The sequence below is a fragment of the Aquila chrysaetos genome, chromosome 6, assembly GCF_900496995.4.
Source record: "Aquila chrysaetos chrysaetos chromosome 6, bAquChr1.4, whole genome shotgun sequence".
Taxonomy (NCBI): Eukaryota; Metazoa; Chordata; class Aves; order Accipitriformes; family Accipitridae; genus Aquila; species Aquila chrysaetos.
In genome coordinates this window covers 25,428,606-25,454,248 of record NC_044009.1, presented here as the reverse complement: position 1 = coordinate 25,454,248, position 25,643 = coordinate 25,428,606, and the positions used below count along the sequence as shown (strand labels likewise).

Here is a 25,643-nt window from a genome sequence, read left to right as displayed (position 1 = left end):
AGCTGCTGTGCCAGTGTTTGACTACCCTCAATAAAAAAGTTTTCTTATTTTTAAATGGAATTTCTTATATTGCTTCTCCTGTCACTGGGCATCACTAAGAAAACTCTGGCTCTGTCCTCTTTACAACCCCCATCAGGTATTTATACACACTAATAAGATGCCTCCTGAGCATTCCCTTCTGGAGGCTAAATAGTCCCAGCCTCTGTGAATTCAGGAATAGCCCTTGCTTGACTTGGATGTGTAATTAACCTGTTAGGGGACAACACATTACTCACTTAATTCAGTCTGCAGGCTGCTCACAGAGTTCTGTGACAATTTTTTTCAAGGCTGCTTGCTTCCTTTGTCAGTACTGAGCATATCCGACTGTGCCCACCACCAGCTGTGTTGCAGGAGACTGTTACGTGGGTGAACTGCCGGGCCTGCAATAGAAATAGCAGGTCAGTCAGAGAACCTGCAGTTGTTGACCTACACAATCACCCCAAAGTAGCACCTTTTTCCTACAAAGCAATAAGCCCACCCGAATAGCATTACAATCCTATGAGCTTCAAACAATATGCAGGATATTGCACTTCGGCTTTGATGTTATTTATCAAACCAATTGCAATTTGCTATCATAGTCAGCAACAATGAGAACCTAAGAACATAACTAAGCCTGTAGCAGGTCAGACAGATGACGCACTCCACCCACTGTCCACTTTCCAACAGTGACCAAGAGCAGATGTCAGGGAAGAGTATAAAATCAAGGAAAGTATGCTATGAAACCTTCCAGAAATACTGTCCCAGCCCTCCTTCACCAGCAGCTCAGGAACTTCAAAGGGTGGTGTCTTTGTATTTAACAACCCTAAGGGATTCCTCTTCCCTGGATTTATCCTGTCACTTTTTGAAACCCTGTGGACTTTGAGTCCAGGTAAACAAGGATGATCAGCTGTTCTGTATTACAGAAGAAATGGAAGAACTTTAAAAAACTCAAACAGCCTTGAAAACAGCAGAAAAACCTAGACAGACAAAAGGTGATATTTGAGGTAGTTTTCAAAGCTTGGAAACAATGAAATGTTTCTTTTCGTAGTGGAAAAATAGTTATGTTTCCATATCAACTAGAATCATTTGTAGCTCTATTATATAAAGCTAATAAAAAAAAATCACCACTTGCTCCTCTGTAAACCACTAACAGTAATCACCTAGTTATGAAAACGTAACTAGAAGGAAAGATGCAAATGGCCAAATTAATTTTTTCCCCTTCAACTATTTTTTTTTCTTCAAGCAAAAAAGGCACCAAAACAGTCCATCACGAAAGCATTACAGAGCCCTCACTGATGTCACCAGAAAACGTAGTGTAACCACAGCAACCCAATGAGAAGTGAAGTGGCGTGACTGGCTTACTTTTTTTTGTTACAGCTTTTTTCTTACCTAGCACAGAAGGAAAGAAACCAGCAGCCTGAAGAGCTAAACACCTAAATCAATATAACATGAATCAATGACTTGGTAACTAAAGAATCCTATACTGTTGATTGCATGTGCAGTAAGACCCCTAGCATAAGAAGTAATACATTTGTACGCTCCCCATCATACTGTGAACACCAACAAAACAAAGAGTGCTTAAAAATTCCTGGGCCACAACAAGCACTGCCTAACATCAGGCACAGAGATAAGTCTTTAAAACTGTCCTGGTTTCACCTGGGATAGAGTTAATTGTCTTCCTAGTAGCTGCTACAGTGCTATGTCTTGAATTCAGTATGAGGAGAATGTTGATAACACACTGATGTTTTCAGTTGTTGCTAAGTAGTGTTTAGACTAATGTCAAGGATTTTTCAGCTTCTCATGCCCAGCCAGCCAGAAAGCTGGAGGGACACAAGAAGTTGGCACAGGACACAGCCAGGGCAGCTGACCCAAAGTGGCCAACAGGGTATTCCATACCATATGACGTCCCATCTAGTATAGGGACTGGGGGGAGTGGGGGTGGGGGGATCGCCCCTCGGGGACTAACTGGGCTTTGATCAGTGGGTGGTGAGCAATTACACTATGCATAATTTGTACATTCCAATCCTTTTATTATTACTGTTGTCATTTTATTAGTGTTATCATTATCATTACTAGTTTCTTCTTTTCTGTTCTATTAAACCGTTCTTATCTCAACCCACACGTTTTACTTCTTTTCCCAATTTTCTCCCCCATCCCACTGGGTAGGGGGGGAGTGAGTGAGTGGCTGTGTGGTGCTTAGTTGCTAGCTGGGGTTAAACCATGACAAAAACGATCTGGGATAACCAATAGAAATATAATCACATCCAACAACACCTTTGAAGAGGTATACAGTAGCACCTGAAGGGCCACTTTTGTCAAAGGGAGAATAGTTCAGCTAACAAAAACAAGCAGGAGCTGTGATGCTGATCTCTGTGGTATGTACTGAACACAACTTCTTTCCTAACAGCTTCCCAATGGTCATACTTTGCCTCTGCTGCTGATGCAGTACAGCAGGCAGACAGACAAGGGATAAAGAATTCTAGCAACCAAACAGGGCAAGCAGCAAGAAGAGTTGACTTTGAGTTAAAGAGAGAGAACACATATGTGTGTTACTTTTCAGTGGTCACCTGAAACAATGGAATGAGCAGCTGATCTATAAGCAGATCTACAGAGAGAAAACTGAGATTTATCGCACCATATTTTCCAGGGCTATCTGATGAGGCATAACTCCATTCCTGGCCTGGCAGGAAACCAAGGCAGCTCCCAGGCAGAAGGGGATTCCTGAGGAATTCTGAAGTTAGGCTTGGGAACAGTGCTATGATTAGCCCCAAACACTAATGTAACATTAATGTTTAGAAGCAGTATCAACACAGTGAGAACAGAGAAACACCAACTTTCACCTTTTCTGATAGTCATCTAACAATTCATGAGAATGTAAATGTAAGGCCTGGCTGTACCAGATGAGAACAAAAACAATTGTCGGTCAAGTATCTTGCCTCCCAGATAAGTATCCAACAGTGGGTGCTTAGTGAGGAATGTAACAATGGGAAAAGCATATGGTAACGCTATCCTGAAAGACACTCACAACCTACAAAAATTTGCAGGTTGAGGACTTTTCTTGGGTTCATGTCTTTGTAACTCAGCTGACTAAGATAAGGACACAGAAAATCCAGGATTCTGTAGCATCTATACAAACAATATGGACATTTCTATTTCCCCAGCTTCACTACACTGCAGCAGGCTCCAGCAGGTTGCTTGACTTCTCCTCTGGATATGAGTGTGCTTTGCTGTGGCTCAGTCAGAATTGCATGAGGCTACAGACCCAAAACTGAAGCAGCACTTTGGCTAGGACAACAAAAGCCCCCTGAGCAAACGTTCACTTTTAATGACCAGCAACCACAGAGCTGAGATCAAAGAGACCAAGCGTGGAAAGCCTGTTCTTTAAAGTTTGCCAGCAGTCAGTCATGGGCCAGCAGGGAGCTGCACATTCCTCCTATATGATGTGTATACATCTGCCTGGGCCAACTTAATAGCAGCTGGGAACAGCTTAGACTGAGCAGAGCTCACTGAGGTTTTATTCTGAGAACAAGGGTATATTAGCTACTGCAGAGCTTGCTGAAATGTAACCAGATAATCCCTGCATTCAAGCTTGCTCTGTGATCCAGTTAAGAGCTAGTTTGAATATGTTCACCCTGAACTGTATAGAGCGTGCACTAGAGACACAGAAGGACAGGTAATCAAGATCGGAGCTAGGCAGCTGCAGAGCTAGTTGCTTTTGCTGCGAATGCTGTGTCTTGGTGCTATTAACTTTTGTAACTTGCATGCACTGCAGTTTCTTCTGGCTGCACTCTCAGGGTGAAGTCCCCGATAATCAAGCTGATTTGACATAGTTACGTGTGGCTGTGGAGAGCCCTTGAAATGAGGAAGAGTGTCTATCTTGAAGGTCCAGGTTCAGCAATTAAGAAGTTGTGCAACTTTTTCTTACAAAGTAGCTATGCCTGTTTCCCAGGAGAACAGAGGCGCATGGAGGCTGGGAACTTCAGTGAGGAAATCTGGAGTCTTTACATGACAAAGGCCAATTCACCAGAATATCCTATGGTGATCTGTAATGTGATCACTGTGGTTAAAGTGATATTTTAGAGTAGTCATTTCAATCACCTATGTTCTCTAGAGAATATAGATATCCAATTTCTACTTTTTGCTTGTTGTCATTCTAATTTTTACTGCAAATTCTTTTTCGTGTGGTGACAGCATCTAAGCTGGCTTCAGGAGGGGTGCCTATGCCCCTCCCTTACAGTGAGCTCCTGAAAAACACGAAAGGCTTTTAAGCTTTGCTTCACTGGATTAAAAGTAGTCTGGGACAAATAGCAAACGTATCAGAAGGGTTTATAGACAATTCCCATCCTGTCTCCTACATTCTTTCAGGCAGGTATTTGCTCCCAGGCTTAATGTTGGTTAACTCAGTGACCATCTGAGTGGCAGCAAACCCTGCTGAGTTCTGTCTGGCCTCTGGGGAGTTCCTTCAGCCACCCTGGAGGTATGGCTGTCCTCCTTCACTCTTCACTATAGTGTCTCCAAGTCTGCATGAGCCACACTTGCAGTTCCTTGCTGTGATTCCCTGGTCTTTCACTTCCAACGGTCCCTTCAGCTGTTCCTCTGCTGCAGCATATTCAGCTGCTCGCACAGGGATGAAGCAACTCTTGCACTTTGCAAGGGTTTCCAGCCAAGCCACCCTTCCTGAGATGACAGTCCAACAGCCGATCAGAGGCACCATCCACCCCAATGGCTTATGCAGGGGCTGAGTCTTCCTTCCACACAGGCAGGGCAGACCCCTGCCCAGAACTGCCCTGGGCACCATAGGATAAATGCTCTGCATGTGCTGCAGACTCTGGGTCTGCTGAGCAGACTGGAGAAGAAGATGATGCCTTTGATCACTGGAGCCTCTGCGTGGCTGCAGAGAACTGTTTCTGGCTAGAATACAGAACTCAGGGTTGTTGTGACAGAACTAATTTTGCTCTGAATTTCTTTTGTACCCTGGACTTTGTATCAATGCCAGGATAAGGTATTATTAGCATGATCCTCATTCTCTCAAGGATGTGATGAGACGTATGCCCTTATGTGAGAATTTTGTCCTCTTTTCCAATTTAACACATGCAGACCAGTACCACATACTTCCTTTAAGATGTTTTGCATGCTAGATGTTTCCAGACCCTGTAGGACCACACAAGCCATGCTGATCATCAGTGGTTTATCTTATCAATTAACTGCTCTGATTTCAACAGGTTCATCAATATAACTAGTCTCAGTAAATTGTCACTGATCATGTAGTAAGGGGGGAGGGACCTTCCAACCTGAAGCCTCTCTGCTCTGGATGTGGGCAATCACAATTTTACTAACAAGCCAACCTGGTCTTTGGCTGGAACAGGCAATCCTCACTCAGTCCCCTGAGGAGGGGCTGCTGACAATCAGAATGAAACACAGTGACAGGAAGAAAGAAGTGACTTCTATTAAAACTCCTTTGCCTCTTGGTCTTTCCTGGCCTGCTGGAAGGATTGTTTTTACAGCTCGTTCTTTCTCATCAAATTAGCAAGCACAGAACAACGTTCAAATGCCTACACAGAAGACCATTCTCAGCTATGACGCTTTCAAAACCTCCCGGGCCCTAAGAAACCCGCTCTGTCCCTCCAAGTGCAGGCATCGGAGATGGAAACATTGCACTGGTCTCTGCCGTGCAGGTTTCAGAATTTCTTCCTGATGGGAAAAAAAAAACCCTTTTAAACATAAAGCCACATGTATGTGGGGAGACTCACGTGGGATTCTAGGAAACCACAGAGAGCAGTCAGACCTTCGCAAGGGTCAGCAGCCAGGGACCGACGCCGGGTGCCTCAGTGTGACCCTGGAAGGGCTGCACTGCAAGCCCCGTGCCACGCTAGGTCAGGGCGAAGGAGACCACAGTCTGGCCCCTAAAACCAGCTCCCCCAAAACACAGGTGCGCAGCCGGGCCGGGGCGGAGCCCGGCCGGCGCCGGGGCCGGGGCTGGGGCCGGGCGGCGGAGCGCGGGCCGGCAGCGCCCCCGTGCGGCCTCCCCGCGGCGGCGCGGGCGGCGGCCCGGCCTCGCCCCGCTCCCGCCGGCCGGGGAGACCCGCCCGCGGTTTCCCGCCTCAAACGCAGGCAGCGGCCGTGGCCGCGGGCGGCTTCGCAAGCCGCCGGAGCAGCCGCGTCGCGGCCCGTGGGGATCCATCCGGCCGCGGCTGAGCGGACCCCGCTGCGGGGCTGCGTGCGCCTGGGCACCGCCCCGGCCCCAGCAGGAGGGCGGTATCGGTGCTTCTTCCTTGGCTGGGCCCTGGCCAACACCCTCCTGAGATGGGGGGGGTCCCTTCATCCCGGGGGGCTCCGCTAGCAGAGGTGCACACAGAGCGGGTGTGGTGGGTCGCCGGTGGGACGCAGAGGACTTTCAGCCACGGGCCTGGCGCTGAAGGCGGTGGGTTCGTTGCCCGGGAACCGCCCCTCCACCTGCCCCGTGGCCCACTGCCTCTCCTCCCGTGTCACAGCACCCAGGTCAGCTCAGCCTGAAAGGCAGCTCTTGGAAGCATCTCCTGCCAAAGGGTTAAGAAACCCTTCCCCAGGCCCTTGCCACGGGGGCCCAAGAGGTGACACAGCACTGCAGCGTGCTCTGTCCTGCTTTGGTCGTCTTTGTTCTGGCACCAGTAAGAGGAGTGCGGCTGGACTAAGACCTGAGCATGACGGGGCGAGTGATCTCTGCTCTTGCAGGTGGGAGTACTGCCTTCTGTAGCTTTGGCCTACATGTACAAAGCAGTTTGTTCCCGAGTCAGGAACCTGTGAGATTCTGAATGACAGACACAAAACAGAGGAGATGTGGCTACGTGTTGGAGAAAGCTGTGATTTTATTGTTTGTACTCCTCCAAATCCAATGCCTAAGCCTAGCTCCAGTTGACCACTAATAGCAACAGCAAAGCCTGGCCTGAAAACACTTGAAAGACAGGCTTTTCAAAAGCGGTTCAAGTCAGCTGGGAACAGACAGTGGCACGTGTGTCCTCAGCCATTTCTGTGTTTCTGGAAGTCCAAGCCAGGGTTGTGCTGCTTCACCTGTCCTTGCAATTTCCAGCATGACATTTGATTTATCTGCAAAAATGCATCACAACTTTGGGGGCAGTTTCTGTTGGAGAAAGTTCCCCTTTGTTATACTGTCAATGCAGTGGTAGCAAAAGTTTACCTTTAAAAAGTAATCACAACAATGCCGAGATAAAGATCACACCACAAACCCCAAGTACCACCACAGTATGTAGCTCTTTCAGCCCTAACTTCTCCAAGGCAGCTGACCAGATAACCACATAACAGGAGTCCCCACCCTACTACGAGCTTTGGAACAGTTAGGGTGTGAAAATTTTACAGAATGTGTTTAATTCATCACTGTCACACTCAAAAGACAATTAAATTCAAATCCAAAAGCAGAATAACTTTCATGGTCACCCAGCTCATCAGCATGTATCTGTCATGCACTGATCTACAAGTGGCAAGAAAATAACAGTCTGGGTCCCCAGGTTTGCACTTCATTTCGTTTTTGCGTATTTACTATTCATTCTGGAGACCTCCGTTCCAAACCTAGCTATAAGTGGTGCTGGTGACAAAAAGTCCCACTCAGCAGAGTGTTGGCCACAGGTGAACCGTAATGGCTTCAGAAGATATCCTCCTCCTTCCGGAGCACTGCCCATGAACCCAGGGTGCTTACAACCCTGGTATTCTCCTAAATACCTCCTGCACACTCAGGCATATGCCCCTGACAGATACCTGCTGCTTACAGTCCTCCTTCCAGCACACCTTGAAGGACAGGAACATGGTTGTTGTCTTTGTTGTTGTTATTCAAGAGAGTAAACCTTCCACAGCCATCCTATAGGTCTGCAATCCGCACCACCAGCATATGCACATGACCTTCATTGGTCCATTCCTGTCTATACTGTGACCTGGAGAAGTGGTTAGGCACCTCTTTAGATAACTGTATTGCAGCAGGCACAGCAGCTGGATATGCAGAGGCATAGCAGCTCCTGAGACCAGATGGAGACAGTCTTTTGCCTAGATGGTTCTCAGTGCCTTGAGCCAGCCAGTCCAAAACATTAGTCACAAGATTTGAAGTGGCATTTAGAATCATCGAATCATAGAATCGTTTGGGTTGGAAGGGACCTTTAAAGGTCATCTAGTCCAACCCCCCTGCAATGAGCAGGGACATCCTCACTAGATCAGGTTGCTCAGAGCTCCATCCAGCCTGACCTTGGATGTTTCCAGGGATGGGGCATCTACCACCTCTCTGGGCAACCTGTTTAGACTGACTGAATTTGCCACTTAGCACCTGTTGACTGAGTTTATAGGTCAATGCCCTTGCATGTGTTAGATCTGGGCTTAACTCCTTAACACACATGTTTTTTTCCTTCTTTTAAGGAAAGTTGATGACAATGAAATATTCTCAAGCATCATCCAAAAAAAAAGAAAAAAAAAAAAAGTGATTCATGGGGTACCTGAGCTTGTACCGAGAAACAAAGCCGCACACACTCGCACACCAAAGGGGACTGTCTCATTAGATCTGCTCTGCAGGTAGGTGTTTGCCCTGCTGCTGAGCTGAGACCTGGTAGCCTCCTCTGGCACCTTGATGGAGAGAATATTACAGCATGCCCCACAGGCCTATGGGAGAGATCAGACCAATACACCAGCAAAGGAAGCATCAGAACAAATGAGGGAGCACATGAGCTGCATTTCAGGCTGAAATCTCTACATCCTGAATGACTGCAGCTTGTTTACACACATAATGGGGAGTGGTGCAGATGGGAAGTGGGATTTAAAGCCATCACAGAACCTTAAAAATAGCACAGTGAAAGTCATTGTTTCCCTTCTCAATTAGGAGGACAGGAAACGCATGAGTGTGGAGGCTTTCTGCTCCAGCCCTGAGGGAATGACCCAGAGTCATGAGAATATAGGCCAGATATTGAAGCAAAGAATGAGAAGCAGCAGGAGACAACAGAATATAACATGTGTGGACAGACTGTAGCAGCCTCTGCAGAAAGAATCACAAAACATTTTATTGAGAGAATATTTTATATTGCTGTGGGCAACTGCTCATCATCCACAAGCAGACCTGGAAAACTGATGGTGAGACAGAAGAAGCTACTTCAATGTAAATACCACCTTTGTTTCATGGCAAACAATGCAGTAGCATTTGCTAACATGGACGTTGTTTAGGGTGATAACAGTAAATATAATAAGAGTTATGTGATTAAACAGAGCAAAGAAAAATATACATTGTGCATCACAGAGAAAATCTTTGCTGTGAATCAGTCTTCTTAGGGAAGCAGCAGAACTGTTGTTTTCCAAGTCGCTTGGAGTTAGAAGGGAGAAGCATTGAAGATAACGTGGTAGAGAACACCGGTGTACAGACCAAGGGATGAGCAAGCCCATTTCTCTTTGGAACTGGATGTATCACTGGATGCATTTTTAAAGGCATAAAAATGCCCATAAGGATTTTCCAGGTTGTAATAATCAGTGATGGCAAGTTGGAAGCAAGATGATAGGAGAAAAAGGAGTTTATCACTGTAGGGTAGTGTTGGTGGTAGGACATGAAGAAAGAATGGGGCTCATGGGAAGGAGAAGCTACATTCCAGAAAGGAGTTACTGCACTTACTGAAGGGCAGCCTCTGCTTGAGAAGAAGGGTAGACAGGGACTGGGGCACAGTCAGGTTAGAGGAGGAAGGAAGTCAGCTCTGAGAGGTATATGTGGATGAGAGAGTGAAAATCAAGATAAAGAGAAGAGAAATGAGTGAGGATGGAAAAAGGAAACACGTGTTTGTGAGCAAAAATAGTTGCAGTTATAGGAAGTGTGTTGTGGAAACAGACTGCTTGTCCCAGGTGGTTAACTGTAACCAACCGTAGGATTTGCAAGAAACATTTCCAAATTGCAGTCACGTTGTCTTTGTGAAGTAGGTAAGCACTGACAGAGGAGGGAGGCAAAGACAGAGGGATTGAAAGGCAATGGAGGAGTCTCCGTTGGTGTGGGGCTAGAAGGTAAGCATCCCTTATGCTTGGCCCCAAGCTAGACTTTGTGTGTTTTCGCTTGTGAACATACACTCTGAGTGCCTCGAGCTCTGCTGGCTCATCATCAAATACACTCGACCACCAGAAGAAATCACTGTCTAGATCAGACTTCAGAGTGCTGGCAAATGTACCCCAAAGTGTACCCTGGGCTGGACCCTTTTGAAACAAAGTGAGCAGTGTGTTCTAGCAGTCCCAAGTGCCAGGAAGCAGAAAAGGAGAAGGGGTAATTCCAGACTTGAGGCTATGATGACAGGAGAAAGAGAGGACAAATACAAACTGGTGTGTTGTCAGCATGCTCTCCCAAAGGTGGGGGTGGGGGTGCTTTACACGTGATTCTCTTCCTCCCTTAATTTTGTAGCAGCAGCAACTCTTCTTACTATAAGACTTTCTGGCTGCTTGTCTTACATTTATTTGGTGGGCAATAAAGGTCCTATCTCAGGAGAGGGTTGCTCTGTTGTTTCAGCACTTCCCATAAGTTGTTATGGGGGATGGGAAAGATGGTCCTACCTGGAACCTCAGTAGATCCCAATGTGGGTCATAACTTCATAGGCAAAGCTCAGGAGTCAGATATATCTTTTTCCAGCTTTAGCTTTGCTTGAACCTCCATACATTACTCTTGAGCTTCAGAATTAAAAGTATACTGCAGAAACCTTCTCTAGTTAGAGTTGTTTAAGCTTGGCTCCAGAGACCTGAACTGAAAATTTAGATCAAATCCTGACTCAGGCTTAGCTCTGATTTTAATTTAACAAAAGGCAAAGATTTGCAGGGCTTTCCAAAGATTTGATGAGAGTAAAACTCTCTGCCAGTGTCCATGTGAACGGGTCTTTAGCAGTAGTAGTGAAAGAAATTAAATCACTCTTTGAGGAAGAGTAAAACAACATGTGAAGATTTATTCATACAGTACAAAGTAGGAGTGAATCTGTAACCCAGTCCTGTTATTCACAAATTATTTGGTACCACTGCATGACCATTACAGGGACTCAACGCCAGGAGTGTCTGTCAGGCACCACTTTTAGTCCTTTGTGTCTTCTCTTTGTGCCATCAGAAATGCTAACTGCATCTAATATATTAAACGTGATTTAGAAGCTGCTTTTCTAGCATGTTATCTGCACTAAAATTAGTATTATAGGCATAAATAAATAGCCAGTTCTAAATGATTGTACAATATGTTATCCCAAAGGGTCCTAAAACATTCCCAGAATACAGATGGATATCAGGCCAGAACACAGTGTGCTGCACAAAAGCAGGGAGAGGGAAGGAGATAAACTTTTGACCTAAGACCCTAGGACACTGGGTCAGATCTCCTCCTCTCACAGAGCCACATGAAGTCTCTCGTCCATGCAGAGCAAGCCTGACCTCCAGGGTGGAAGTCTCACATCGGAGTGAGCCTTCAGGAAGTCTCAGGGCTGAGGGGATCCTTCTGCAATTTGGACATGTTCTTCCAATGAATTCCAGGACCAGGACTCACAAGAGGGTCCTACACCCTACTAACAAACAGTTTCCGCAGAGCACAAGACCATCAGTTACATAAGAGTAGCTGAAACTGGTGGGGAGAAACCAGGTTGCCAGTTACAAATATGCATGTATTGTAAATTAATTTAAGGAACAAGTTGCTGACCATGGGCCATCTGCAGGAAGTGTACTGTAGATGACTGTAGCTTCTATCGTGATAGATTTAACCAGAAACAGTCTTTGCAGAAGTGAACATCAAACGTAACGTCAGAAAATCTTTCATCTTCCTGTCTGTGACAGCAAGCCATGAGGTAGGAACAAAAAAAAAGCAGCAAACTCCACAGGTGTGGGCGACAGCTAATGCTGACATAGCTATAACGTAGTCAGGGGTTAAATTAAAAAGTCCTTCTGATTACCATATAATTTCCCCCATTGCCCACAAACCACTTCCTTTTCTACCCATGAATTCTTCCCCATCTTCACAGTAGACAGAAGGCTGGTACCTCTGTGTCAGGCAAGCATGAAGTTGGTTGCTGTAACTTTCTGTGTTCTCTGCTTTCAGTTTGAAGCCCTGTATGGTGAGTAGCATTTTGGATTATTCTCCTTGCAGTAGATGTCTCTATGGAATATAACTCACCCAGTGACAGGAGACGGTAAATGAGGCGTGATAGCAAGGGGTTGGAGGAATAAAGGTAATTAAGGGAAACAGCTGCAAAAAGACCACTCTCAACTTAAATGTCACTGGAATTGGTGGGAAGAGAATTCCTGCCAGCACAGGGCATTTGCTCTGAAACTAGAAAGTACAAGTTTTCATTGTTTATATTCTTTAGCTCATCTGCTCAGTGTTACCCTCTAGCTGTTTAGACTGGAGTGCTCCAGCCCGATTCCCTTGCTGGGCGTAAGGTCTTATAGCAGCATGACGGTGAATGGCTTAATAAAGAGAAGCCAAAATATTGATATTAAACCTGCTCTTTTTTGGGCTGGGAATTTTTATACTATGAAAAATGTATATGGCATGGAAGAGTGGATGAGATCGTTTTGGTCCAGGCTTGAAATGCAGACTGAGTTAAAAGGAACTGTAGCATTCCTAATGCTGTGTTGGCATGGTGACAGCACTGATCTCAGTCCAGCCATAAACATGGATGTAGCATTTTACAAGTTTCAGTGTTTTATCACAATTATGCAAAGTAAAATACCACAGCTCACATTTATCTGCAGCCTCTCTCTAACCCACATATTACCAGGCCAGGATAGAAATACAGATAATACCTGATTAAGAAGAGTCTTTTTTTCATACATATACTGTCCAAGGATTTGGTATGATGTGTCATGTAAGTAAGACCTGAGATTTAGTTACTGAGCACCATCTAAACATGTTCCTTTGAAGGTCATGCGAAGAGCTATTGAATGTGTTTGCTTCTGAAATTCTAGTGATACAGGATAGGTTTCAAGTCCCCCTGTAGAATTTAAGTACTCCTGAGGTTTCACATAGAATTGAAGCTTTCATTTAAATAAAAAACAGTTTCCAGCTCTTTAGGCAATGCAGATACCCTTCTGAAGGTTAACTAATACAGCGATAGTATACAGAATTTTCAGATAGATTGAAAAGATGGGTGAAATCACAGGGATGGAGGATTGTGATCAGTATCTCTAAAGGGACATGAGCCGCTTTTTTTCTCCTTGAAAAGTTATTCTTAAATCTATTGACAAAAAATCCTGTCAATTTTGTTAAGTATTTCTCAGCTAGTCAATTTAGCAGGTATACTTGACAAGCATACTTTTACATGTGGCTGGAGCTATCTAAAAGGCCATTCCTTGTGGGAAGAAATAGGCTGCAATTTTAAGGGTGCAAGTAATTGTTCTATCTGATACCAGCATTTCTCCCTTCTTTCTCCTTTCTTTCATATATGGAGGATAGGATTTGAGCAGGGGGCTGGGGATAGGAGATGGCAGGAGGAAGAGACTGCCTGTAACAAGAAATGGTATCTCTCAGGCTTTTTACCTTACAGTGCTTTCAGCATAAAAAGTACTAATTATTATCATTCTTGCTAAAAAGGGCTGTAAAAGATCGGCTTGATGTAGGACACATTAGCATGATATTCTCATTTAGAGAACAAGCTAGCACTCCAGAGAGCGCTGCCAAGCATTGTGGCAAATTTTTGGGACTAAAAGCAGAGTAACTTCTGAGATTTTGGGTTTTTTTTAACTTAGTGATTAGCAAGCCCTACTTGTGATCTAAGGATGGCTTTTTTCAATGTAAATAGGTCACAAAAGGTGATATATGTGTATATATATATGTATTATGATTTGATAACCCAATTGTGATAAAGAAATTGTTTGTAAGAGCATGGAGCCTCTCTGGTGCCTGTAGAAAAACACAGGCAACAGGATTTTGGAGTACAGAGCTGTAGGATTCCATAACACTTGAGGCCTTTGCTATGAAACATTGCACATGAGCTTTTGCACACCAACATTTGCAAAGCATTATCACTGTTCACCCACAGATCTCCTGTTGTCAATACAGGAGGAAATCGTGGTCATTTCTTAAAAGGGTGTCTGAAATATTATCAACAATGGCTGCTGTGTTAGTGGTATATTTTATAAGAGTTTCCATATTTCACAATATATGTTATACCACAGAAATAATTCAGATTATAGATGGCTTCCTAGAGTAATTCTGGCCATTACTTGCTTTGCCCAGAAGCACTGCCTTCCTCTCTTAATCCTTGATTCTTGAAAGATAGGAACAAGTTAGTTTTAGGCATATAACTAATGACACTGAATTGACAGTGTTATCTTTCAGAGTGCCTTGAAAGGTCAAAGCCATAGCAACTTAAAAAACTGTGTGTGATTTCATTACATATTTAGTATTAACAAAACAAATATGTTTGTTTTAAAGGCAGGGTCTGCACTCTCCTTGCTCATCTTCAGAGGCAAACCCAAGTAAAATTATGCTTGTTCTTTTTATCAGCTGCTTAGTTTTCTTAGAGCTGGGGCAGATAAAACAAAGACCAAGAAAACCAAGCAAGAGTATTCTATTCTCCTACCCTAAACCCCAAGTTTTAAAATTAATCAAAAGTGGTTTTTTAAACTTCTGTTAGGACCAAAATGTGTAATGGATTGATGATGTTTGCAAATAGGATTGGGTCTGCCAAAGAGGAACCAGAAAGTCCAAAATTGTAATCCCATTAAAATGAAAATAACCCGCCCTCCATTGGCCTCAGTGTCCAAGCATACTACCATAAAAATTCCCCAACTTCTGCCAAAGTGCCTTCCCACTGCAGTAAAGACGAAATTGAGACGGAAATGTACATGACTGTAGATACACATATACATAGAATGTACACACCCCCCCCCCCCCCAACTTCTTTCATAGTTTAACATAGCAAGATGTTACTTTCATACACATGTTCATCTCTTGGATTTACATCTGAACCACAGTATTTGTCTTGACACTCTGCTTCACATAAGGTGAGCCAGGAACAACTCTATGCAACTCCACAGCATGACACTGCTGTGAAACAAATGAAAGATTTGTTTCCTCTTGTCTCAAAGCCTTCATATGCAACTGAATTAGCTCTTTTATGAAAAATACCAAAAAAAGGAATCTTACGGCCAAATCCAAGCATTTTTACTACTGAACCTGTGAGATTCTTCTGTTCATTTTCGATAATATCGTGATGTAGTCTTTTATTCACATATTTTTAGGGAGGTTTAGTGAGTGAATCTCTCAATATTATTGGATGTTTAAACCCCAGTTTCCTATCTCCCATCTCACCGAATGTACATTTATTCTGACTGTAGCTTGGCAAATGACATCCCAAATGTGTCTGGCCATTAACCAGAGTGTTACAAGTCCATAGGAATGAACCAGTACAAATGGGCACAGGAGAACAGCAATCAGGCACAGGGAGGGGGGAATAAGCCACGTTTTAGTATGCAGTGAGAGCATTCACATCAGGAGCTGATGCAGAATAGCTAGTGAGTTGGAAATTCATATCAGATCTCACCCATTGTGGTCATCCATGTAGACAATTTTGTGTTTTAATCTCAGGCACTGTTAATCTCATTTTAAAATGTGCTCCCTTTATACTATGCTAAGCACACTTTTCTACATGGTCACTTGTTTCAGAGGAATACTAATTGCATCACATTTACCAAAATGCTCATTCAGAGAAATACATTACCGACTCCTTGAAAACAGACAGTTAAGGCTTCTGGGCCTGAGAGAATACAAAATGATCTTTCAGCTTGCCACAAGGTCACATGAACTACATGCTCAATGACCTCCCTCTGTCCTTTTCCATTAAAAACAAGGATTAAAACCATGATCCCTGACAAACATTTTAAACCACCTGGTATGAAAGGGCAATTTCATTAGCTAACAGCAAAATTGAACTATTCTCAGTGACAGACAGAGAAATGAAATTCAAAGCTGTTGCTTTAGCGCTCAGAGTAGGGTAGCCCCACGCTCCTCTGGGGCATTGGGGGAATATGGTACCACTTGGCTCTGTAGCTGCCCCAACAGAGTCAGCATCCTCCTCTCCTCTCAGATGACCAGTGACAAATAGAGAGGTCTCAGCTACGGGTGGATGCTACTCAAAAGTATCAGGTCAGCTTACATATTCACCATGCTCCCTAGCTTCTGCTATATCAATACACTTGTTCTTTTCTTCCCTTCCCTAAATAATTTGTCTGCTGTTGGGCCTAATTTTAAAGGTACGTTACCAAACTACAGGCCATCAAACATTTTAAAAGCATTTTAAAAGACCTTTATTTCAAATCCTGTTCTCATAGCAGCTGTTTTCTTTCACCATGCAACATGCAAGTAATCAAGAACCGTTTCTTTATTTGACGTCTGCTTTCAGCTTTTCAGACTATATGCCGTTATGAGGGCTTGCACTTTGTGTATCTGTGCCTTCAGCATATCTAGAGCTCTATTTCACTGTGCATTGGTGAGCTGTGTGTTTTGTCTGTCTTATCTTCACACCAGTGGTACAAAATGCCAAATACCTTGTCTGTTATCACGCACTTAAGTAATAGTCCTGAGAGAAGTACAGATATTAGAACTGTCGCTGAATTAGATAAGGGTGCTGACTGTGCACAGTAAACCATGAAGAGTGTGATAACTAGGAAGAGGGTAAATCAATCAAAAAGGGGTAACAGTTTCTATTGCTTTCCAACTGAGCATCACAAAATGTCTTCCAGAAGTCCATTAGCTTATGTGTCACAGTAAAAATATTTTAAACGAGTATCATTCATTGCAATGCCCTTGCCAATGGTAGTGATTGGGGAGCAAGAATTCAAAGAAGGAAAAAGCATGGACACTAAAAGATTGCCTCCATCCAGAAAGAGTTGAGAGCATACAAAGGTACCCAAATGAGAATAATCTTCTGCTCCTTTGCATATGTAGGCTGGGTGCCAAAGATAACAGGTGCCTTGGGAAAAAGATTATTTATGCTGTGTAGTCAGTGCAATACCTGGCACAGTTGGGGACCTAAGCTGTGTGGATCTAGACCACTATGTAGCAGTAACAACAAGAATAGGATGGTGCATCAAAGTCTTCAAGTATTTGCCCCATATTTCCTTAGCATCATAAAATCCTGATGTAGAGTATATTTCAGTCTAAGCAGCCTCTGAAGGACTTACTCTAGAAGGCTATCAGAAAACAGGAAAAGCAGATACAGTTTTTTCCTACTTGTCTGCGTTCCTGTTTGTACCTTTAATTTTAGAGCACCATAAAAAGAAAAATTCCAAATGAAACACTGCTAGGATGTGCTATGTTGCCAGTACTGACATACAAACCATTTCAAAGCAGTACATACCACCAACCCAGCCAGGAAATTCCACTCTCATTATTGCCATACTGGGTGGTGATGGAGGCAGTGGCTTAAAAAACAAATCCAGAACAATTACTAAAAATGTGCCCGTCTCCTGTAATGGAGGCTGCCTATGCACAGATAATCGGGAAGAGAAAAAGTTGCTATTGAAAAAGGAACAAACCCATATGCATTGCTTGAATATTTTCTTGCTGTATGTGTTGGAGCATCTTCCAGCTGTTCATTCTGGATGTGCCATAAAAAGATGTTTTGATGCAGTGCTGAGCAATGGGGGAAACAGAATGAACATTGAACCATTTTGGTCTGGAAACAAAGTATAATGATGCCTCATTCCAGATTCTGGTTTCATGAGAAATCAAAAGTAAGCTCTTTTATTTGGGGGCAGATTTCCTCAGCATTTTGGGGTAAATTTTACTTTCATCTCAGCTTCTACTTATGAAGTACATCTATTACTTTGCATCTATTACTTAAAACTTGTGTTTTAAGAATTTGTAAATGCTAGATGTATGATCAATATTAGTTCATGCTCAATGCATTTTCTTTTTAATTTGATTTTTATATTTCATGTTTTTATCACACCATATGATTTTATAGTGTAGCACAGACAGGATCAGATAGGCTAATGACACAAATTAGAAAATAACTTCAGCATCTTAACATTGCATGGCTCAGCCCCTGTTCCTGCATCTCTCTTTTTTAATTTTAAACAGAAAACAATTTTGTATTTTTCAGGAGTTGATAGCTGCTCGTCAAGACCATGCAAAAACATAGGTAAGACACATTTGCATAATTTGGTTTATGGTTTTAAATGCCTTTCAAGATCAGAAAATACTGCCCTTGAAGAAAAAAATTGTCATTTTTTTACAGCACACTTTAACATATTTTTGTTTGAGGGAGTTTCCCATGCCTGGCTTTACAAAGTCAAACTGTGAGATAGCAGGACGTTCTTGGTCAGTTTACTTTCTTTTTATTTTCCAATAAATTTGAAAAACGAGAGATGGACAACACCTGAGAGTTTTTCAGACAGTTTTTGGGAAGGTCAAATATGATTTTTGGATTGCATGTGGGTGCATGCACACAGTGACATTTGTCCTCTACTCGTCCCATTATGTTAATGATAAAGGTGCTATAGACATCTAAGTAATTAGGTTTAAACTTTATGTCATGCCTCAAACCACTGTCTACTTTAGAAAGGAAAGATGGGTCTTGTGGTTAAGGCACTTATATAGGAGTTTTGGGTTCACATCCCATTTTAAGTTTTCAGTTACATCATTAGGGTGCAGATTATGAACCATAAAACACAGATAATTATCATCATCTTTGTCCCACCTTGTTTTATCTATGAATAGGACAGTCTGAGGCAAAAATTATATGTCCATATAGTGTTTGGTCCAAGGGGGACCTTTAAAAATTATCAAGTAACTCACTGATCCAATGCCAACAGTAACCTCTCCAGCCTTATAGCGGTAACAGGCCAGGTCTTACCTCATTTATTTTCTCAGTAATGTCTGACATGACCAGGATGATGCACTGGTATCTCATTGTACAGGCTGCTTTCCACAGCCAGCCTATTCTGACTACCTACATGCCTTAAGTTTCAATCACATGGTTCACTTGCTTTGTTTAAATTAGTTTATTAACATTTTAGGGATTCTTTTCATTGCTATGTGAGTGACTGTACTTATTGTTTTCATGATTTCAGATCAGCCTCATGTCTCTGACCCCCAAGTGATGGTGGAATTTGAAAATGGAAACTTCAAGTTCACATTCCCCAACCCCAAAAATGTGAGCGAGTTCAGCATGACCCTCTTCAAAGGGCATGAAAAGAAGGAGATCTGTGCACTCCATTTGAGTGAGGAGAAAGTTATCCCCAAGAGTAATGTCATCTACTGTCAGACAGAGCACTCAAATAGCAGCACCACTTTCATTCTTAAAAATCTGGAAAGAAAGCATATCGACATTTATACCTACTGCCTGGAGATGTTCTTACCCCCTCCTTATATAGATTGCCGGCTGAAAGAAACCTATTTGTATATCCAAGGTAAGTTTACTTTTCTCTTCCCCTCACTTCAGTTTAGTGATAAGTAGATGTTGGGCATAGCTATGCTGCAGTGAAAATTGTGACTAGAGTTTGCACAGATATTTCCAAGACAGCTTAAAACTACTTAGCAGGGGGCTGGTAACAGTGGAGCTGTGTTGGCAACTGTTCAGCATGGCCTCTCGATATTTATTCATCTTCATGGGCTGGTTTTGCAGGCCATGCTGAGCTCTGCATATTGTTGGTGGCACCCAAGCTAGCTAGACTACACCTTCTGGAGTACTGCAGTCCCACCTTTGTGTGCAGCAGAAATTTCCCATTGACTATTTTCCAAGCTGCTGAATGTAAATGTTAAGATTTTTTCTAGCTGGGGGAAAAAAATCCATTCTGAGAGCTATCTTCATGTGCCTGGCATAAAAAAAAAATCAGCTGTCAAATATCTGTGCTAGTAGTGGTATAAAGAACTCTCTGATGCCACAGTGATGTGAAAAAGATGGTGTTCACCTCTCTGAAGCAGGCCTTCAGCTTTAGAGCCTTCTTAGACCAGAAGAGTCCACAACTGCTAAGAATTTTCAGTCTTTTACTGAGAAGGGCTTGGACTAACTTCACAGGCTTTAATTTTGAATTGCCTTTCACTCAGTGGCTCTTTGGTACATTAAGATGAAAGATTTAATAGTGGTTTTGCTCACATCCCTTCTTGGTTCTCCATATAGTTCAGTTGCAACATGGTACTGCCTGTTGTCCTTCCCTTGCTATCTTTTCCTATCACTCAACACCAGGACTAAACAAAGAAGCTGAAATCCTAAGGCTACAATCATGTGGTTGGGTCAAATTATCCCTCAGCCCTCTGTGAACTTAAAACAGCTTCTCAGAATCAAGGTGTGACATCCTTTTTTGTCTGCAGTGTTTCCCAAAGCTGTCCATTTGTACAGATAGCGAGATGCTCATAGCTACTGCCAGCTGTTTCATGACCTAATCATATTTTCTCCCAGATCTGGGCAAGGGTAATCTTGTGTCCCTCAGCTTGCCTTCCTATTCAAACATGACTGCCAAAGTCCACCTTTCTTTTGACCAGGCTGCCCTTTAAATCACCTGTGGTACTCACTGAATGTAAGCTTAAACCTTGCTCAGATCTGAAATACCACCACGCTCTCAAGTGTGTCTTGGTTTCTTTTCAGCCTACACTTTCAGCCCCATTGTACCAATAGTTTCACTTCTGCTTCTGGAAAACTGCAATGTTCTGCTTCCTCCTGAATACACTTTTCCAAGGTGGCTTTTCACCCCACAAAAATCTTTCTCCAGAGCTCACTTTTGCTAATTTATTAATGTGAAGAGAAAAGGGAAAGAATTTGAACAGTCATCTCAGGGCAGGGGGTGGGTGGGAGGGGAATGCAAATTATCAGTAATGACTTTTTTTTTCCTCCCCAACTCCAGATAAGGAAGACTGCATTTCACTGGGACTCATGTCATGGATAATTATTGGTTTGGTCATGTTTGCCATGATTTCCTGTGTCTGCTGTGTTGTAGCCTGTTGCTTAAGGAACAAGGTAAGCAAGTCTATGAGATTCTGCAGAACCCTCCTTCCAAGGGTCATGGATGGGGAACTTGATTTAATGAGATTTAGAGGGTGAGACGGGCACATACTCACTCAGCACATGATGTGTTTTTTTGACAAAGAGACTGAGTTGTTAATTTACACTGGAATTCAGTCATTGATGACAACAGCTCAGATTTAATTTTTCTAAGACAGAATTGTTTATTGATTTAAAGGCTGGGAATCAAAGGGAAGAGAAGAAATGCTGCACAGGCCAGGAAAATTACTTTGGTAAGCAATTCCCCTGATTATTTTCTTCAAGAAGGGGAAACAAATCATCAGTGGAGCATTCCAGCTCTGTTCTGGAGCAAAACCAGTAAAACAAAGAACCAGTTGGCTCAGGGAAGAAAGGAGATCATGGACATTAGTTATTCTTTTGGACAATGTGTGGTTTTCATTTTCAGTTTGTTTTATTCCAAGTTTTCTATGTGAGTGCCTGTCTATTCTGACTTTAATATTCCCACTGAAAACAGCCAGACTAACTGCCCTACTTAAATAACAAAGGCAGGAGTGGCAGAGGTTAGTGACCACAAATTAAATTCATGGCATTTTCTCTCTGTTTGCAGAAACAGCAGTGTGAATCCAACTCCCATGAGTACAACAGTGAATACATGCCCATGGCAGCAGTGAATGCAGCTAAAAAACCAAGAATCTGAGGTTGTATTAAGCCTAGTTGTACTTCTGCTTGTATCTGTTGCAAGGCTTTTCTCTGGGAGGTAAAGGGCTGCTTGCTATGTCTCCCATTGATTCTAGGTGGGTGGGTGAGTGGGTGGGATTGTTACAATAGCTTGTTAATGGAGTTCATGCTACCATGTAGCAGGAAGAGGAAATGAAAAGCAAAATCTCTGGAAACCTTTTGAATTGGAATGGTGGGCTGGTTCTTAGAAATACAACTGCTTGACATCAGTGCAAAGTAATGATCTTATACATGAGGAAGAGGTGTGAAACTTTTCCATTCAGATTCTTCAGATGATGCGTGGTACCCAAAATCTCTCTGGGGAAGTGATTTGCTATATTTACTGAGTGTTACTGGCTAAGGGCAAATAATCTGTAGAGAATGAGGAACTTCCTAACTACTTAAACCCTTGCATAGTAGCCAGAAGTAGTTTTGGATACAGAACAGAAGCAGAATTTGGACTGATTCAGACGTATGAGGGTTGCATGTAACTAATTTTCCATTCCTATTCCAGGTACAAGTTGCTTGTGGCATGGAAATTCTGGCAGCAGAGCTTTCCAGCTACTTGAACCTGGACAATGGGAAATCAGCATTTCCTCACCTCTCCCAGCCTCCCTGAGCTCTCCCATGGTCCTGTGCTCAGTGATGAGACACCCACTCCTGACCTGTGTTTTGCCCTAGCCTTGAGTGTTAACTGGCACACTGCCTGATCCACTGACTTGTACATGAAGTGCTAACAATGTGTTAAAGATGTCAGCTTTTAGTTGAAGAAAATTTAGCGAGTTTGCTTGAGAGTAGATTCCTGTAGTGCTGCTACAGAGGGAACTTTTATTTTCTACAGTCTCCTCTATGATAAACTTTCCACTGGGGACAAAAAAACCAGACTACCTCCAATGCCAAACCTTGTGGCACAGCCATGAAGCACTGTCGATGTATTGCACATGCCCTTTGATGTTATCTATACATCCTTAGATTCACTGTCATACTTCTTAGCACCACACTAGGAGAGTGCGGTATGCCCACATGCTCTCCTGCACCAAGCTGTGGGACAGCAGGGGAACAAAGCCTCAGAGAGCACAGCAGAGTCTTCACTGTGACACAATACCTCAGGTGTGCACATCTGTATTTTTCATATTTGTGCTATTGGTGCATCTTTGTCATTCACACCTTGGGGCTCCTCTTATTTAATTAAATTCTGAATTGTTTTACTAACAGAGGAATATATTACTTTCAAGATTGCAATTATACTTTAAATCTGTTCAAAGCTGCAGGTTCAGTCCCTAAATCAGGAGGCACAATCTCTCATATTCACATCTTGCAGCACAAATACAACACAGTCCATAAGGCCAGTGTATTCATGGACTCTGCATTGCAATTATCTTCCTCTTGTGGTTTGACGTGAAACCTTTACCACTTCCCCAGTCAGTGCAGGGGTTACTTGACCTGCCTCAAATTGCTCAGAGCTTTCAGTATGAATGAAATGATCAATCCTTCATGCTCCTTGTGAAATCCATCAAAACTCTGACCAAAAATGACCAACTGTGAATCCAGCCTGGATATGGTGCCAGACACCATTTGGCTGCTGGAAGCAGAGTGGTGCATTGATTCTGAGTCTCTCTGTAATTCATCAAAAAAACAAATATTGGTCAGAGGACACTATTGTGAAAGGTACATAGCCTGCTTGTCTGGCAAACAGAAGGCTGGTTTCAAATTTGATAGCGCAAACAGGGACTGTCAGACACGAAGAGGACATAAGCTGATATGTCGAGAACAGGGTTTTCCTCAACAAACACCTAAGTACATAGAAGTATTGCAGAGAGAATGTGCAAATTGTTAACTGTGACATTAAGCAAAGGGGAAATGAATAAACCATCGAATGAAGCGGGGACTGCCAGTTTCACAGCCCATACCCTGCTTAGATAACCAGCTCCTAGGCAGAGATGTAAAGGGGCACCCTGGTGTGTTGGGTAACATTACATTCCCTCCTGTTGTTCTGCCACATAACCTTTGCCAAATTACTTGACCTCCCCAGCAAAAAAACCTCTCCTCTGTACATCCACAAATACACTGATTTCACCATTTAAAAAATACTGGTGAAATTATTGCCTTTGAAAATCATTGCCTTTGACAATTATTGCCTTTGAAAATTATTGGTGAAAATAGCTAACCTCTACTGCCTATGAGAAATGCTGGATGCAAGATCGTATGTAACAGTGGAGAGTCCTATCCCCTGGAACCTTTTACCAGACTGAGAAGGAAATTCAAGGAATAAAGAGTTTCTGAAAGAAGGAAAAACCTGAGGTTTGCCTTGAGATGCTGCTGGATAAATGACAAATGATGAAAGTCTGGACTAGGTGGTTCAAAATACATACATTCTACTCTAGAGAGAGAAATGATTCATACTCATTGTGACAAAGCTTTTGGAAGTCTCAGGTTCCATCACTGCTTTCTTTTTGGAAAAAGAGATTTTTATTCTTAATAAAACATTTTTTTGTTATGCCACATGTATCCATAAGAAAGTTCATGCATGCATGCATGCCATGTGAAAGAAATAAGCTCTATAAAATCCACGGTGCAATGGGGAGAGAGTATGGGGCAATTTATCGCTGTCTAGCATCTTAGTGGGAAACAGAAAAAGGACTAAGGAAAAAAAAATATTAAAAAAGTAAAAACCAAAAATTTGGATCTTTTTCTATGCAGTGAGGTAATGACACTGTTTGAATCTGTTTCCTTTTATTTTCATGAGAAAGTTTTTGTCGTATTGTCCCATCTCTTCTTCCTTTCTTTTAATCCCTTATGCAGTATACAGATAATGTTCAGGATTATTTTGGAACATTTTTCAGTTTCTTTCTGCCATTCTTCAATACCTCCAAATCAAAAAGAGCTGGAAGAAGATAAAGGATAGCAGAATGAGAAAAAAAAACCATGAAAAAAGTAACATGAGCTGAGTCTATAGACTATGTGACAAGAAAGGATTAAAATAAAAGAAAACAAAAAGGAGTCAATAAGAATAAACAAAAAGCCTGATATTCTAACAGGTCATCATTTGAAAAAGTAACAACTCTCTTTGCAAACTCCCAGTTTTGGGAAAAGACCATTTTAACAGGGAAAAAAGAAAATCAAATAAGAATATTTCAGCCAACTCTTCTACAAAATCCACTTCCAAGACAAGCAGAAGCATGAGTAACATCCAAATAATGTCTAGGAAATCAGAGATTTGAGGGTAAAATAAACTACTAAGATACAATCTCAACCTATGTTTTCTCTGTTTGCTATGTAATGCTTTAGGATTGTAACAGAAATTTTACAATTGTGTGACAGTCCATGAGGAGGGTTCTACAGCCTGTCCCTCTCCACCTTTGTCTTCTATTGCTTTATGGGGAATATGACTGAAAGAGTATTTTGGCTATGGCTTTTCCAGAAGCTGAATCCCTAACAACCGTGTTCATGTAAACCCAGTTTCTGTCGTATAACATGTAACATAAGATTCAGTATCAGTAAGATGCTTTCATCCTTTCTGATTTATCATTGCTATAAGTCACCCCACATGTATTTACACTCAGTAATGCCCTTTAGATCTTCCCAGTCTGTTCCAGTATGGAGTGTGTGAAGTCAGTGAGCCAGTAAACCAAATAGGTATGTATGGCAAAGAACTACTCGTAATCAGCTTGAAGGTTAAGACCTGAAGTAAAAATTTACAACTTGAGCAAACTTAATCTTGCTAAACAGATAGTATGATCTAATGTGAACAGGTGAAAAATGTTACGGATGACAACTAGAGCTACTCCAAAATTTAAGGAAGGATAAATGACAAGAATATCATAATTTGAACATCTGCATATCTTGAGATGGTTTGAAATCCAAACCCTGATATGTACTTTGCAAGCTTGTCTTCCCAACCTGAATAATGAGCCCAAATCTGAATGCTTTTGGAGTTTAATGATTAGATTCAAGATGGCAATTTCATACTTAATATATAGCACTGGG

General features: G+C 42.5%; 1 protein-coding gene across 2 annotated transcripts; it reads left to right on the top strand.

The window, feature by feature from the left end:
• The first annotated feature begins 11,988 nt into the window (after positions 1-11,988).
• LOC115343399 (inducible T-cell costimulator-like) lies at positions 11,989-24,339 on the top strand. 2 transcript variants are annotated; one of them, XM_030019277.1, is made up of 6 exons: positions 11,989-12,086; positions 18,081-18,119; positions 19,051-19,389; positions 20,821-20,933; positions 21,553-21,637; positions 22,171-24,339. In XM_030019277.1, the coding sequence occupies exons 1-5, from the start codon at positions 12,029-12,031 to the stop codon at positions 21,634-21,636; spliced, it is 633 nt and encodes a 210-aa protein (XP_029875137.1). In that variant the 5' UTR covers positions 11,989-12,028; the 3' UTR covers position 21,637; positions 22,171-24,339. The 2 variants fall into 2 exon arrangements, with proteins under 2 accessions (XP_029875137.1, XP_029875136.1); XM_030019276.1 differs by having other exon boundaries at positions 21,547-21,637.
• Positions 24,340-25,643: the final 1,304 nt, after the last annotated feature.

Bases quoted from the DNA above. Each gene is read 5' to 3' on its own strand.
- LOC115343399 (XM_030019276.1), top strand. From the start codon at position 12,029: ATGAAGTTGGTTGCTGTAACTTTCTGTGTTCTCTGCTTTCAGTTTGAA. The intron at 12,087-18,080 runs GTGAGTAGCATT...TGTATTTTTCAG, and splicing joins TCAGTTTGAAGCCCTGTATG to GAGTTGATAGCTGCTCGTCA. The intron at 20,934-21,546 runs GTAAGCAAGTCT...CTCTGTTTGCAG, and splicing joins CCTGTTGCTTAAGGAACAAG to AAACAGCAGTGTGAATCCAA.